Genomic DNA, 16,946 nt, shown 5'->3' with positions numbered 1-16,946 from the left:
GCAGCTATCGATATTTATCGATCTCTATAGTAAGTTATATCAGCTCAAGCTAATGTGTTTAATTCCTTTCACAATTATTCTACTTAGCTTTAGCTCTAACGAAAAGCTTTTCTAATTATCCAATATTCATATACATATATATATACACTCATATTTGTATGTAAATTTTATGACTTTCAGCTAATTCTTTGGCATTTGACACACAAGGCAGCCAATTAGCCAAGGCTTTGAAATTTGAGCTCATTTTTGTATAATTAAAACGAATCTCAAGTGTCGCCTGAGCAACTCCTGCTTTGCATTCATTCGGGGAATGTAGTCTTCCAAGTATTTCTCGAAAGCCCGGGCCAGCTGAGAAATACATACATACATACACATGCATAAATTGAGAAACTCATCAACAGACCTACATAATCGTAATCTTTAAGGATATGGGTAAAGGCAAGGGCAAAGGCAGATATCCTTATCAATGCGAACAGACAAGCAAAATAAAAGCGGAATATGAATAAGTGTGTGTGTGAGTGTGTGTGTTAGCTTTGCTCTGTTGTGGTATTAATTTTGCTTTACCACGCCCACACACACCGCCCGCGCCGAGCAAAACAATTTTATGCAAATTCTCGAAAACAGCCTCAAAGTCAAACGCTAAGAAAAACAAAAATTAATGATGCCCAATGTATAATCCATATAAATGACATGCAAGGGAGCTGTTCCTGGAGTTAGGGGCTTATCAGGGGCGGGGGTAGAAAGGGTTAAATATTCGCCAGATATGAATGAATACGGTTTACGCCGTCTGCTCTTTGGCTGGATGGGGCTTAATGTCAACCGAGTTTTTGCTTCGTCTCGTGCCACAAAATTTTCTTTTGTCACTTGCGGTTGGTTGTGGGTGGGGATGGGAGGAGGTGCATGGTGGCTGGGACACACAAAGACATTGACAGCGAAATTAATTTCAATATATGAAAATGTATTTTTGATATACATATAAACATACCAAATATGTATGTATGTATATGCATATAAGCTTGAGCATGTGTTAAATTTAATAGAAATTTATGTTCATTTATTGAAATCCCAATACGAGAATTCTCTTAGGGAAAATTAATGCAAAGGCGATGATTAAGCAGAACTTTTATGAGGCAGAAAGCTGGTAGCTGTTCAGGTTGGTTGGATAGACAAAATCGACTGGTAGGCAAAGGTAATTTATAATTATTAAATATTAATATTGAGAACTACTCAAACAATTAAAATGAAGAATATCATGATTTCGAATATAGAATATATGTTTCTTATAGTTTACTAATTGAATATGAATATAACTCTTAGCTATAAATATTAAATTGAATTATATTAGTTTATATTGTATTGTACAAGTAAATAAATTCCACTTGTTGTGGGCACAGCTAACAGTTCGCTTCCTTAACGGAATTCGTCAATTCAAATAATCGCAGAGCAAAGTTTTGCGCATGCGCAAAGCTCTCTCCCTGGAGAGCGTTTGTGTTAAACAGGCAAAGTTACCCTCAGTGCATGCATATTTAACAAGAGAGAGAACGAGAGAGAGAGAGAGAGTGTGTGTGCGAAATTGATGATGAGGAAGCAAAAAGGGTAGCAAAACACGGAAATGCGCGACCACCAGAAGAAATGTTACTTCACACACAGCGAGAAACACGGAATGAGGCAAAAAATGAAAGACATAAGAATAACAAGCCGAAAACAGAGACAGAAACAACAACAACAACAACAGCAACAACGGCAATAACAGAAACAGCAATATGAAATGCCGTTTGGCAGTTGCTGCGAGCGTTTGTTGAACTAAACAAACGCAACGAAACGCGTCGCGTTCTAAATATAAAAATAAAAATAAAAATAACAGAAATCAAATTAATTGTTAAATAATAATAACAAATACAAATAGTTGTTAAGGAAAAGCTACTATTTTTGCTACAATAAACACCAAAAGTGCATTTAAATCGAAAATACGAGAAGAGCAAATTAGAATTAAAGCAAAGCAGAGCAGAGCAAACGAAGCAATAAAAGTTCGAGTTTAAGCAAAATTAAATAAAGTGTAACTTAAAGTGTTCAAATTGTAATTTTTCATACAAAATGTAAGCAAAAAAATGAAATCAATTGTGCCTGTGTGTGTGTGCGAGTGCGTGTCTTTGTGTGTGAGTGTAAAAATCGAAGGCAGACAAACAAAAGTCGCGCCTGCAATTCGCGTGCCAAGAGCAACAAAAACAAAAACGCAAAAAAAAAAAATTAAAATTCTGCTGCAGCAGCTGACAGTTTTGTTATGATAGAGCCTAGCGGAGCAAGAGGGATGGCTACAAAGAGAAGGAGTGTGGGTGGGAGTGGGACAAGCCAAGCAAGGCTGGGCACACTTTGAATGTAACCACACGCACAGTTGATGACAGTTGCTTTGCTCAGCCAAAAGCCACCCTCGAAGTAAGCAAGAGACAGAGAGAGAGAGAGAGAGAGGGCAGAGCATGTGAGCGTGCATAGCATGTGAGAGCGAGTGAGCATTAAGCAGACCGGCAAATGCAATTCTTACTCTCTGAGAGCACTGAAACTTGAATAATAACACGGAGAACACTGTGCAAAAAAGGGCTAAGCTTTATCTGTGAAAGCAGAATGAAATTGTATTAAATAATAATAGTCATTTGAATCACCTTAAAAAGTGAATTAAACTCTATGAAAATATGTTAAAGTATAATAAAATAAACTTTTTAAATATTTTAAAATTAATTATAATAATAAAATTTTATTAATATATTTTTGACAAGTTTTTAACTTAACAAAAACTTAAAAAATTAAATACTTAAAAATATTTAAGTACTATTAAATACTGAATAAATACTTAAATAAAGTCATAAAATTTGAAATAGGCTGTATGCCTTGTTTTATCTGTATAGAGTATATTGATTCTGCATGATAAGTTTGTCCTTCCTCTTTGCTCAAGCTGAATAATTGAAAGGTATCATTAAAAGGAACATATTAGCTTTATATAATTAATACAAGAATTATATGTAGCTAATATGTGATCTGGCAAGCAAAGTAGAAATGAACTTCATATTTCTTAGGCACAAAAAATGTGTACATTTTATTATTAACGATAATGTACCATTTATTATCAGTTATTATCAATTGTATTATTCGAAAAGACATGAAAACTTCTTCTTAAGCTATGACTTTCTAGCTTCACTCCACTCGCATAACTTAAGATTACCTAAGTATGCTTCAGGCGTATGGGTGCTAAGTACCACAAATACCATATCAAACACCTACACACACACACACACAGATAATCACATATAAAGGGTGACAACACTTAACGCCACTTTATCAGCTTTGCCCACGCTCACTTGTCATCAAGACATTAGGCGAACGCACACAACTTAACCGTTACATGCCCAAACACACACACATACAAGCACACCCACGTAAACCCTTTCGCACTTCACCTCAACCGTTTGAATCGCTTAGCTGCAGCCGCAACGCTAATAAATTGCAACAAATTCTGAATGGCGAAACCAAATCAGTTAGTTAACTGCCACGCCCCCAGCTAGCTACTGCCTTTGGCCCAATGTGAAGTGTCTACTGCAATTCTGTATTAATTTTTCACTTTATATATATATGCATATCTTTTGCTTTCAACATTTCCCAAATCCATTTACACTTTTGATTTCCGCAGATTTGGCTAGCGAGAGGCGGGCTAGGGGGGAGGCGTGGATATGGCCTAGGGGTTGCATATGTGTATGTGTGCGTGAGTGTGGCAAAAAAGAAAAAGCCAGCTAGCTGGTAATGAGCGGATGTTGTGGGAGGGGGAGAGGGCAGGGGCGTCTTAAGCTCGAGACGGGCAAATGTGAAGTGCGCTTGGATAGATACGCAGCAGCTAAGTTTACGGCTAGGTGAACACACACAGAGGGAGAGAGAGAGAGAGAAAGAGTGAGAGAGAGAGAGAGGAGGATTGGCAAATGGTGTGCAATCAAATGTGCTTTGAAGGATGCTGCCACTGCTGCAGCTGCAGCTGCAACTCATGCAACATTTAACCAACTTTTAATTATCGTACTTGGAAAGCCAAGTCGCCGCACTTGGTGGCTGCCACAGTCAAGCGAGACTTGCAGCTAAATTGTTTTCAGCACAACAACAAATGCGACACACACACATTCACACATGTATATACATATGTGTGTACCTATACATATGCATATAACATTTCATGCATATATGCATTAGTTAGTTCAACTGTCTCTGCCAGCAGCAGCTGCCTCTGCTTCTTCTTCTTCTTCTGTATTCCCTCTACTACTTCTTCTTCCATTTTCTGCTGTTGTTGTTCTTGTTGTTGGCTTTTCTTAACTTTTTTCCACAGCTCTAAATGCTCTAATTACGCCTAATGGAATGCCACTCATACAACAGTTTAGCTGCCTCGCTGCGACAGTTTTATGTGCTTTGATACCCTGTAAGAGGTAGAGACTATCTATAAGACATGTCAAGGATTCTCTATAAACTCTATACTGAATATCCCTACAGCTACTAATTCCCATGCTCCTTGGAACTTATCTAAATGGGTATTCATTATACACTATTTCTACTCTGCTTCTTTCTCTCAAACTCCTGCAAACTCCTTTGAGATTCTACTTTTCATATTATCTTTATTCATTAATTTCTTTCTTCTCTCGAAACATTCCTTATCTCTCTCTCCCTGAGAAGGGTATTAAGCACTCGACCCGCTATTTAAAGTTAATGTTTCTTGTTGTAATTGTTTGACTCTTGTCTGTGGTGCTGTGCCTGCATGTCTCCTTCCCTTCTCTTCCTCTCCCTATCTCTCTCCCCCATATATCCTCAGCCCCTCACTATCTACTGCATAGTCATGAGTTTTTGTTGCCTCGTTCGTTGTACGTTCGAGTTTTTAAGCCAATTTATATAAGCGAACGGTCAGCGGGCGGCAAAAATCAAGGATATATGCAGGAAACTAAAAAGGGAGAGATAGATAGAGAGAGAGAGGGAGGTGTATAGAGCAGGTGAGGCGAGTGATGGTAGAGTCACCCACATTTACCATAAAGTGCTTTGCTGAACTCTTAAATATGCAATTAAAAAGATCAAGCGGGCATATTGAATGAGAGCCCAAAGCGAGTTGGCCAAAAGAAAAGACAGAGCGATTTGCGGCCAAGACTAAAACTTTGGATTGCAGCCAGCGGAACAGAACTTGAGCTGTTCTAGATTTTGTATCTTAGTTTTTGAAACAGCTGCATATATTAGATATGTATTAAAGGATTTTTAAATAAAATTATAATTCATAAAGTCAATACATATATTTTTTTTATTTTAAGATTTATAGTTGTCTTAAATCTTAGCCGTAGTTCAAAAACATTTGTTGTATAAAGAATAAGTATATCTTTCTATTATTCTATGACTCCGATAATTATTCTTATTAGTCTGGGCTTCCAGTTGCTCTTTCTTCTTTTGAGCTTCGAGAGTGCTTATACACTTATATAATATCTGTTAGTCGTTCTCACACTTTCAATTGCTCACTTGTTTATTCTATTTGTTCATTTGCTTAGTTTTTCCCATTTTCCCTCACTTTCCAAGTACCTTTTGCAGCAGCTGCTGCAGTTGTCCTTAAAGCGTTATGGCTCTTGTTAGGACACACACACAGACAGACGCACACCCAGGCACACATGGACACCCTCACACGCCCTTGCACGCTCGAAGTCAGTTTATAAATAATGCAGGCATTTATCTCACCCAATTCCACTCGACTCGAGCTCGAACGCTGGCCAACACAACTAAACTGAAAAGAAGAGCTGCCCACATTGCATATCGTAGCTCCTGATGTTGCTGTTGTTGTTGTTATTGCTGTTGGTGTTGTTGCATGAAATTTGCATAACTACAGTTTATTCTAACAATTTGAATGAATATTTAATTAGTTTTAATTGAATATGGTAAACATTTCGTAGCCATTCTCACATGAAAATTGAGAGAAAGCTCATTAAAATTAAAATGTAGCACGCCAAAAAAATAAGAAGAGATATGAGCGCTGGAATTAAAAAGCTTGAGTTGATTAAAAATTTTGAAGTGAACTGTCGGATGAAAAAAAAAAAAAAAATTTGAATAACTAGTTGAATAAAAATTTCAATTTAGCTAATTTGTAAAATATAAAGAGGGATATATAAAGAGGGAAATAAATAGTAGAGTATGAATTTAAATTGAAATAATTTGTAAAATAAAATTACAAATAAAGAGAGAAATAAATAATCATAGTGAATATTTCTGTTAGTAAAACATAGAGAGGAACTAAATAGTCGAGTATGAACTTAAATTGCAATAAATTGAAACTTGTAATAAATAGTAATAAATTAAGAGGACTCTCAGCATAACAGATATATATATATGTATCTAAAATCCCGGCAAAATCAAATTAACTGCCAACAATAATAAATAAACATTTGTGATTTGTTTTGTTCAGTTCGCTGTGCGCTGCTCGACATTACGCATACGCAACGTTACAGGCTCGAAGCATTTGTCGCTGTTCGAACATGAATTCAGCCAACCTCAGTCGTTCAGCCATTTGGTTCGCATCGAACACGTTGCGAATGACACACAACAGGTTCGCAGGCAGCCGGCGGGCGCGCTCTCACTCTTATACGCTGCAGCTGGGTTGGCCAGCGCCAAGCAGAGGCAATTGAAGACGACCGTTGCGTCGCTGGGCTCCGTCGCTGCCTCGTTGGTCTGCAGTGGCTTTTGGCACTGAAATGTAGGCGACTGCGACGCTTAGCGGTCATTCGTGTGTGCGACGCTGACGCAGACGCTCGTCTCGGTCTCTGTCGCGGTCTCAGTCTTAGTCGCAGTCGCCGATGCCGACGCTGTAGTCGTAGTCGTAGTCGTTACCGTAGTCGCAGTAGGCGAAGTTTCTAAGCTCGTGACTCGCGTGTTTTGCGGTTTTTTGTGCGGCGCGCTAATCAAGCATAATAAACGACTCAACGGTAAATGCAAGACAATTGCCAATAAACAGCAACAACAACAACATTTGCAAGAAAGTCACAAACATTTGACCAATTGTCGCTCATTACAGAGCACTATCTCTCTCTCGCTCTCTCTCGCTCTTTGTGCCCGTGTGTTTATATTGTTATGATCGATCATAATTGTAACATGAAAATGTATAAAACAAATTTATAAAATTGAGTTTCAGCTTTTATCAAAATCCAATTTCAATTTACAGTTAAGCTGCGCACTTATCTTATCTCGCGGCGCGTTGCGTATGCTTAATGTGTCTCAGCCCAAAAGAAAAACAATGAAAACAATAAGATAAAGCAGATATAAGAACAGCTGTTCCTAAACAGTTCAAAAATAAAATAAATTTATAGAAAACTAAATTTGTGATACATAAAGTTATTCTAATTACAAATTGTTGCCAAGCATTTGGGGCTCCATTGTAATTAACTCGCCTATGACATCACTCGAAGTGACCCACATTATTTGAAGAGCCATTTCTCAAGTGTGTGAACAAATGGGCGTTGAGGAAATTAATTAAAAATAATAACGCATGCTCTCAATTAAAGCAGCGAACTTGAATATTCGGTTTGCTTATCGAGTTCCAGGGAAATGCCAAGTGTTAATCTAAAGTTTATCAGAGTTGCGAGATAAAAGTGTTGGGGCGCGAGTGCTCGAAGCAAGTAGAAGCAGTCTAAAAGTTCATATACAAAAATTGAACCTTTAAATATATACAAGGCAGAGATTCTACTATGATCTTGGAGTATTATACTCTATATTCTATATCTATATAGGTATATCACTATCATTATCAGTATCAGTCAGAAAAGCTTTTGACGCTATCATCATCTAATCTATCTCGTGTAGAAACCATTATTATGCAGTCTTAAATAAATACTTGTAGCTCGAGCAGAGGCAACCCTTTTTTTTTTAACAATTTAAGAACAATAAAAATTATAGCAAATAATATTTACTATGCCAAACAATAGTAATCCATTACAAATGATAAGCTCTGGCTTAATTCGCTTATTAGCTGCTCGTGAACGTTTTTGGTAACAATTTGCTCAAATTAGCCAATTTTGTTAACTGGTTCTCACCAGTTCTTATGAACAATATAATAATCTGCTGTTTAACATAACAAACAGAGCAACTTTTTAATACGGAATGAAAGCACCTTTGATCCGGCTTATTTCATTTTCAATCAATATTTTAATAATTTAATTAATTGAACAAACAAAATATATCAATATAGTAAATTACAAATTTAATAAAAACAAGAGAACATATTGAAAGAACTAACAATTGGGGTTTCTGAATCTATCATATCTCTCTCTCTTTCTATCTACCTATCTCTCTCGTTTTCTATCTACCCATCTCTCTTGCTGATCTCTTGCTTCTCTCCCTCTCTCTCTTGTTCCTCTACTTCACTCTCAATCCCTGCTATAGTTAAACTGAAAATCTAGCGAAAAAGTATAGATAGTTATAGAAAGTATAGGTAGCTATAAAGATTAAAGATTACTAACCGACTGACAGATAAAGTAAAATTCCTTATCAGCAAACCGAATAGACTCACTTGCGCATTGCGGGCGAGTATGGCCGATAATTAATTGGGAGCCACAAACGGAAGCTGGCAACAGCTCGGCCACCGCAGGAACTATGGAACTGTAGTTCAGCTAGCTAATTAATTGCATTTGAATAAATAAAAGTGCCAAAGCGGACGGCGCAGAGAGACAAACAGATAAAAAACAGATTTTCAGTTGTAAAAAAAAAAAAAAAAAAAAAAAAAAAAATAAAGGAACAAAGAGAAATAATTGAGTACTGGAACTTGTGGCATGTGGCACGTGTTTGTGGCTCTCAATTAAATGTAATTAATCCAATCAATAATTTTTTGTTCATCTCGAAACAGTGAAAAACAAACGAATTTGCCAAATAACAGCAGCAACAGAAACAACAAACACGTCCGATAAATAATATAATTATTATAATAATATAAATCAGTTAAAACAGAAAGACCAGAAGCGAAAGAAGAAGAAGAATCAATCAACATGCGTCGCAACATCAAATTAATTGTCTTCGTCAGCATCATCTGGATGTTCGTGATGGTTTATTATTTCCAATCCAGCACGGAGAAGGTAAGTTGATGAAAATTATTTTATATATCGAATTCAACTTGACCCCTTACCCTCCCAATCCACCCTGCCCCTCATAGTGTGTAGCCTACTTCTTCTTCTTCTTTAATTTCCTACCTCTTCCGGCCAATGCACGAGCATTGATCATCCAGCAATATTTCAGCTCCGTTACGTCTATGCCAGTTGCATAGTAATTACTTGCCCACTCACTACCTCTCTCTTTCTCTCTCTTTGGTTGCCTCTTTAATGCTGACATATAATTAGCCGCACGTATAGCGGCAGGTAGCTGGTGCAGTAACGCCCCCTAACGCCCACAAAAACTGCGTATCTCTATTTGCAGCTGACTTACCACTGTCGTATACCCTGTAAACGCATAGTTGTGCTAAAATGGATATATCGAAGTGCCCTATCCATATGTGCTATGTAAAATGCACAGAAAAGATGAGTTAGTTTTTGGCTTTTATATACCCTGTAAAATGTTTGTGCTGCTTATGTAAATTTAAAAATGTATAGATATGCCTGAGTGTATAACAATATGTCCATATCTGGGCTACGTACTGGGTATTTGGCTGCTCATCATCTACTCAGCTCTGATACACTTTCGAGTGGCTTTTACTTTCATTTTTCGCTCACTGTCTCTTCACTTTTAATTAGAGTCTCTGGTTTTTAGTGCTGACAGTTGTGGCAGTCAGTCAAATGTGGGCGGGTGCACGTGGCGAATGCGCAATTTCCCAGCTAATTTGGGTCAGCACCGACCCCAACCCTCACTCTAAGCCCAACCCCAACTCTGGCTTAAGCACGTGTCACACTCAAATCTGTTCTTTTATTTGCTCAAGTGCAAAGCTCGTTTACATTTATCGTTATCTTCCGCTTAATCGCAATCGTTATCGTCATCGTTATCATTTATTGCGATAACTCTTGCACTGTATGCACATAGTTCGCTCTACACAAACAGATGAGAGTACATAGATAAAAAACCATTTCTTGATGATGAATTTATGGCCAAATCAAATGAGGCAAAGCCAACAAAAAAAAACAAAAAAAAAAAAAAAAAAAAACAAAAAAAAACTGCTATCAACTGTTGCCTTCGATTGTAAATCAGTTCAGCACAACTTTTATTGTCATCGATTAATATTATATAACGATTCATATTTCAATGGGCCAGCGACTGAATTGCACAGATAAATCTGGCCCTCATAGAAAGTCAACACAAATAAATTAAATTGACCAGAAAGATTTATTTTTGCAGTTTCTACAACTAAAAAAAAAATTTTGTTGTTTAATTTTTGGAAATTAATATATAAATCATAAATAAAAACATATATTGATGGTAATTGAATATTAAAAATTTAATCCAAATAATAATAATAATAATAATAATAAATATACTTTCCTTTTTATTATAATTTATTATTTTAAGCATGTGTTTATTGATATTTTCTTTTCTAAATAATTTTTAGTAATTTAAAAGAATATTTTCAACTGTGTTTTTATTATTTTATTTTATTTTTTTAACATATGCCATTCTCGAAGCTAACGATGCTTGATCCAAACCTCTCAGATTACAGCACTTAGAAATTCACACTTCATAAATCAATACAAAACAATAATAAAAAAAAAGTACTTTTTTTATTGGCAAATAAAATGGAAGGCAACAACAAATAAAAAGTGAAAAAAACGCTCAATTAAATCCGAAATGGCTTATCAAGAATGTTTGCGGATTAAAACGGGAACAACAAGATAAATGTACAAATAAATAAAAGCGAAGGAAATTACTCTTCCTCCCCCACAACAGGAGAAAGAGAGAGAGAGAGAGAGAGAGACAGAGAGAGAGAGAAAAGGCAAACAGGAAATCCAGTTTAAAAATAAAAAATAAAACTTTGAGCTTCGTTGGAATTCGGTTGCTGCGGGTCTGGCTTGAGGTCAGCCTCAAAGCTGGCCAGCATCGACTGGCTTTATGCATCTGCATATATAGGTATTTATGTATGATATACGAATACATGTATATGCATATAGTACATATAGTATATCTGCTGTAATCGGATTTATTTGACACTCTCCGTTAACCGTTTCATTATTTCCTAGCAAAGATCAAAAGTATAATTAAGAGCGTTTTATTGAATTACTTTTCACACTCATTATACATACATGTGCTGCGATGTATGTGTGGGTGTGTGTGTGGGTGTGTGTGTGTGTGTGTGGGTGTGTGTGTGGGCGTCCACTAAATGGCGTTCGAAAGGATTTTTACTGTAATTTACAGTTTGATGCGCAGTTTAATAACTTTTTATGCGGAAGTGCACAAGAAGGAAAAAATGAAAGCGTTATTTGACATGCTCTTTAAATTAACTGAAGAAGGGTATACTAGACTGGAAGTGTTCACAAGATGACAACATTTGTTTGCCCACTCTCTCTCTTGCTTTCTTCGTTTTATGCTGTCTCTTCCCTACCAATTCTACCTCTGCATTTATTTGGTTTCTTTTGATTCTGATTTCGTTTATCTCTGGAAATCTCACTATCTGTCTCTTTCACTATATCATTCTCTATCCTTCAGGTTTCCTCTGCTCTGCCATCTCGCTTTTGCGATAGGAATGGCAATCTTCCCTATCTCTTTCTCTAGGTCTCTTCACTATAATAGAAATCTATAATGGAGAAATTCTTTCTTCTTCTTTGCTCTCCATTGTATTCTACTTTTCTCGTGCACTATCAAATTGGATATTTCATATTCAGAATATATATTTTTGCAGAGTATTAGCACCTTTGCTTCTCGCCTTCACAAAGTTTCCCAATTTTTTTGCTGATGTTCATTCATTTGTGCACGTTTGCCACATATCAAATGCAACTATCACCCCGACTCCATTTAACTGCGATTACAGCGTGCAATTTGAAAGGTTTTTTGCGGGCTTGAAACATTCATAAATTTATAAAGCTGTGAAAGTAAAATATGTATTATTTTCCCATCACAAAAAAACTAAACTGCTTTCAGTTCGTTTATATATTTTATTTTATAGTTACTTATGAGCTGATACTGTCTATTTTTCCTCTTTTTTTCGTATATATAAATAATTCATACCATTTGGCTATAGTTACAAGCATATGCAACAAATATTATTAATTGTATTTTATGGCAATTAAGTAAGGATTTATGATCACAGAGTTTTTTGGATGTAAACACTTCATAAATATTTATAAATACTTTATAAAACTAAATATATAAATATCATTTCAAATTTGAAATATATAAATATCATTGAAATATATAAATAGCACATATCAAATATAAATATCATTTAATTACTTACAGTTCACTTACGTAGATGAGGTCTTGCAGAGTCGGCATGGAATACACACATATTTTCCTATTATAATAAAGAAATTTTATAGATGATTAAAAGAAAAATGAGAAAAATTAAAGTTAATATATATAAATTTAGTTTAATCATGAAATATAATTTTCTTTTCTTATTTATTTTTGCATTTTAAACACGCAAATTTTTGTCTTTTTACCATTTGTATTATTTTATCTAGAAATCCTGATATGTAGCTGTAAAATCAACAACAAAAAGCATTTTTCTGTTTTGTCCATCGCTTGAAAACATTTAAGAACATCTCAGCTAAGATTTCGCACTAATTTTAATAGATAATATATATAATTTATGAAACTATTCTAAAGATTTATTAATGAGCTGAAACAAAAACAAAGCGCCGCAAAGCTTGCTCTATAAATGTAAATCAAAATACCTCAGCTTGTTTAACAAGGGTTTAACGAATTCTTGTTCAGCTCAAGTCAATGCCCAGAGCTAACCCGCATGTCATATCTATGTCAGATATGCGAGCATGATAGCACAGCTTGGCCACTTGGAAAGCGATTCGAGAGCCTCAACATTGCCTCAAAAATGTGTTAATTAAGCCCTAATCGAATTTCGTATCGAGCAAATTGCATATTCACAGCAAGCCGTCCCGAAATGATGTAATAATTGATTTGATTAAACCAAAATAAATTATTAATTATTGTGCATTCGGACGTCCAGCTATGCAAATAATGATAATAATAATTGTAATATCACATGTCGAGAGCAGAAACATCGAAACTATTTCCTGCTTGACTCATTTCCATTTTCAAACCCCATTTGGCTTTCGTCCGCTCATCAGAGATGCAAATTCTTGACAACCATTTCCCAAACTGGGTTTCATCATTGGAACCAGTTTTTTGTATTCGAATATGTTTTTTATGCCCCTTTCCAAAAATTTCAAGTTCAAATTTAAAAACAGAAACAAAAAAACGAAAAACAACAACTTTACGCCTCAACGATTCGATTTATGGTCCAAGCAGCATTTCAACCTAATGAAATGGGAGGAGAGGGCAGTTCCAGCAGTTGGGCAGTTGGGCGGCTGGGCGGCTGGGCGGCTGGGTGGATGGGAGGTGCTTCCATTGTAGAACCTCAAATAAAATATCATTTGCAAAAGTCGAGCTTGGCATTGCGTGACAGCGAACGAGTTACGCTCTGTTTGATGTCCAAATGACAATAAAAACACACACGAGCAAAGCGAATGCCGAGTGCCACAGAAGCTGCAATTGCAGCATTTCACAATTGTCAGAAGAGAAAAGTGTCTCTTAAGGCTATATTAGAGACATTCAACTGTTTGATAAGCCAATTGAAGATGTTGTTCTCAAGTCTTAATAATAGGGTGATGGTGGAGTTCGAAGTCTTTAGCAATTTTATGACCTTTCATGTTTTTTAGTAGAGCTGATATAAATTCACACGGCCTATTAAATTCAATAACGCATAATCTGATTATAGATACCTTCTCGAAGGTTCTTTAAGGTGCTCAATGGATGTAGCTGTGGGTAGACCTTTTTTTTCTTTAATGCATTCGATATTTATCTATTGTGCTTCCTTTATTACCTTCCAAGCTTCGTTTTCAGCTCATATATATAGTCATGGACTATAGTCCAAGTCTCTAGAAATATCAGATATATGTAGTATTTATATATAGTCATGGACTATAGTCCAAGTCTCTAGAAATATCAGATATATGTAGTATTTTCCGCTTTGACTCTATGGGCGTAGAAAACGATGCTATTAAGATGTATATGTTCCATATTTTAGGTCTTTAACTGTCCCTCTGATTAGGAAAAATAGTAAGACGCGCCTTGCTCAAATAAAATATAATCTTTCCATATCGTAAACATGCAAAAAAGGCTATGGACTATATATAATCTAAAAGTCTAAATCACACCAATAAATACCTCTTTTTTATGCAAACTTTAAACACGTGTATGATGACATTGAGGTTGTATTAATATATAGTGTGGATTGACATAAAAAAGTGAAGAGTGTATCTGATATAACTAATATATACAAATATATACACAGAGAAGGAGAGAGAGAGAGAGAGAGAGAGACAGAGAGATCCAGCAACTGATGTGGAGAGATCAAAGCCATAAATGTGACACAAGAGATCGACAGATCGATGGTTAAACTGTTCTTCGCTTTATCACTCGATTTTTGAGTGCTTCGAATCATTGATTAAGGAACTGTTGTTTATCTAAAGTAAATCAGAAAATAAAATTGTATTTCTATCTCAATGATCGATCACACTTAAGTTTGACAACAGAAATTCAAATCACATTATCTTAATTGATTTCTCTCTTCTTTTAATAGTTCCAAATTGATTTCAGTGTCATTAAATATCTGAGTCATTTGAAACAAACACAAATTCTTGGAGTCAAACGGAAATTTTCGGCCGATAAACAAGTTTTTGTGCATTCGAATTGGGGATCAAGTGCTGGTGTTGGGTGTTGGCTATACGAAATGCTCTCGACTCAAAGTTCCAGCTGCTTTCACAGCTAATTAAAATTTCTCATCGAGGCGTGCCAGCCACGCCCACCCAGCAGACGAGAGAAGGGCATTAGCTTTTTGTTGGACATTTGGCATTTGGTCGAGCTTTGATTTAGAATGAATAATTAAAGATGTCTATCGGCCAGGCCACGAGTGAGGCGACTGACTTTAGTCGTTGGCCTTTTCTCAGTTTTGGTTTCGTTTGACTGGGTCTGGTTTGGTTGCATGCCCTAACAGCGGGTATATGTGATAGATCAATAAACCTATTAAACTCTATAAATAGACTCTGTGCGTCAAGCGACCAGCCGCGTGGATCTATTAATGTCCGTCTGTCCGTGGAATGCGCATAAAGACGGACGTAGACAGTGTCGTCGCTATGGAAACTAGAGACTAGATTCAGAAACCCTGTTATTTATAGTTGGCTTCTATTGAAATTAAAATCTGATATATTCAAGCGTTGATACCAATGTCAACAAGATATGGCCGATATATCTGGGGTTTTCTACGCCCCAATGCTTTGAAAGCGGGGCATAAATATACTTTTTTTCGGAACGTCTTGAAGCGTAAGCTCCATAATTTAACATAAATGTTACCATTGCGTCTTTTAAGTACTGGGTGCTACTATTACTACTACTATTGCTACTACTATTGCTACTACTATTGCTACTACTATTGCTACTACTATTGCTACTACTATTGCTACTACTCTTGCTACTACAATTGCTACTACTATTGTTAGCACCATTGTAATTGCTATTGATACTACTATTGTTAGCACTATTGTAATTGCTATTGATACTACTATTACTAGCACCATTGCAGTTACTATTGCTTCAATTGCTAGTACTATTGTTACTACTATGGCTACTACTATTGTTAGCACTATTGAAATTGCTATTGACACTATTATTACTAGAACCATTGCAGTTACTATTGCTTCAACTATTGCTACTATTGCTCCTCCTATTGCCACTACTATTGCTACCAGTATTGCTACTAATATTTCTGCTACTATTTCTACTACTATTGCTGCTACTCTACCCTAAAGGTAATGATTATTAAAGTTGTTTCTCTTAATCAAGTGCTACTACTATTGTTACTACTATTATCACTAATAAATATATTCCTTTTAAATCGTGTATCAAACTCCTTCTCGCAGCTAGAGTATTTGGCATTCGGCATGCCTTCGGCTTTTCTTTTTTTGTTGCTTTACTAATTTCGGACGCAAGCACCAAAAAAAGTGAAGAGCAACAAAAAACAACAACATACAACACACAACACACAACAACAACAACAACTGTGTCGCGCTGAATGTAATGACAAAATGCTGCTGGCTTAACCGGCTCTTGCTACACTTTGAAGCCGGTTTGCAGTCGCCTTCAACTTTTGCTGTTGCTGCTGCTGCTCCAGCTGGTGCTCTATCACTCCCTCTCTCACTCTCACTCTATCTCTCCCTCTCCCTTTCGCACACACTCTACAGGCACTTGAAGATGCCAGCTGTTGGCTGGCCTTTCCATTACGCAATGTAACCCAACGCATCTGCGCAAGGTCGTCGCGCGCTGCGTTTAATAATTTTTATTGAACTCGAGCTGTGTTTATGGCAATACTCACTCCCCACTCTCTCTGCCGCCCTCCCTCCCTCACTACTCTTCATCCGCTATACAACACTTTTGTGTGCATTGCAATGGCATCGTACGTTATCGCCGCTGACGCCTTTTCGGTAGTTGCGACTTTCAATTTCGTTTCGATTGTTTTCATTGTTATTTTACAACTTGTTGGGACCGCCGCCTCTTGGCAGCGTCTGTTTGAAGAGCCACAGCAATGGCAACATCAATTAAAAGAGCGATAAACGTAACAGCATGATTAGTAGATGTACTTCTTCACGGAACTAAACAGTATAAACAAACATTCGAGCTACCGTTATGCAAGCAAGAAAATATCACATTTCCCATCAGTATTTAATTTTGGAGCAGCTTCATTCCAAATTTGAGAACTATAG

General features: G+C 36.4%; 1 protein-coding gene across 5 annotated transcripts in view; it reads left to right on the top strand.

Annotated features, from left to right (window-relative positions):
- Positions 1 to 1,664: 1,664 nt before the first annotated feature.
- Pgant2 (polypeptide N-acetylgalactosaminyltransferase 2) overlaps positions 1,665 to 16,946 on the top strand; it is a 39,117-nt gene continuing 23,835 nt past the window's right edge. The window contains exons 1-2 of one of the 5 annotated variants that reach the window (XM_089463607.1): positions 1,665 to 2,096; positions 8,885 to 9,110. In XM_089463607.1, coding sequence (XP_089319733.1) covers positions 9,024 to 9,110 — 87 coding nt within the window. In that variant the 5' untranslated portion in view covers positions 1,665 to 2,096; positions 8,885 to 9,023. The other 4 variants (XM_089463610.1, XM_018004516.2, XM_089463609.1 and 1 more) reach the window with 4 other exon arrangements.

This window comes from Drosophila arizonae, chromosome 3 (genome assembly GCF_054131065.1).
Source record: "Drosophila arizonae isolate 15081-1271.41 chromosome 3, UAZ_ARI_1.0, whole genome shotgun sequence".
Taxonomy (NCBI): domain Eukaryota; kingdom Metazoa; phylum Arthropoda; class Insecta; order Diptera; family Drosophilidae; genus Drosophila; species Drosophila arizonae.
This window is presented reverse-complemented; position numbering and strand designations above follow the sequence as displayed.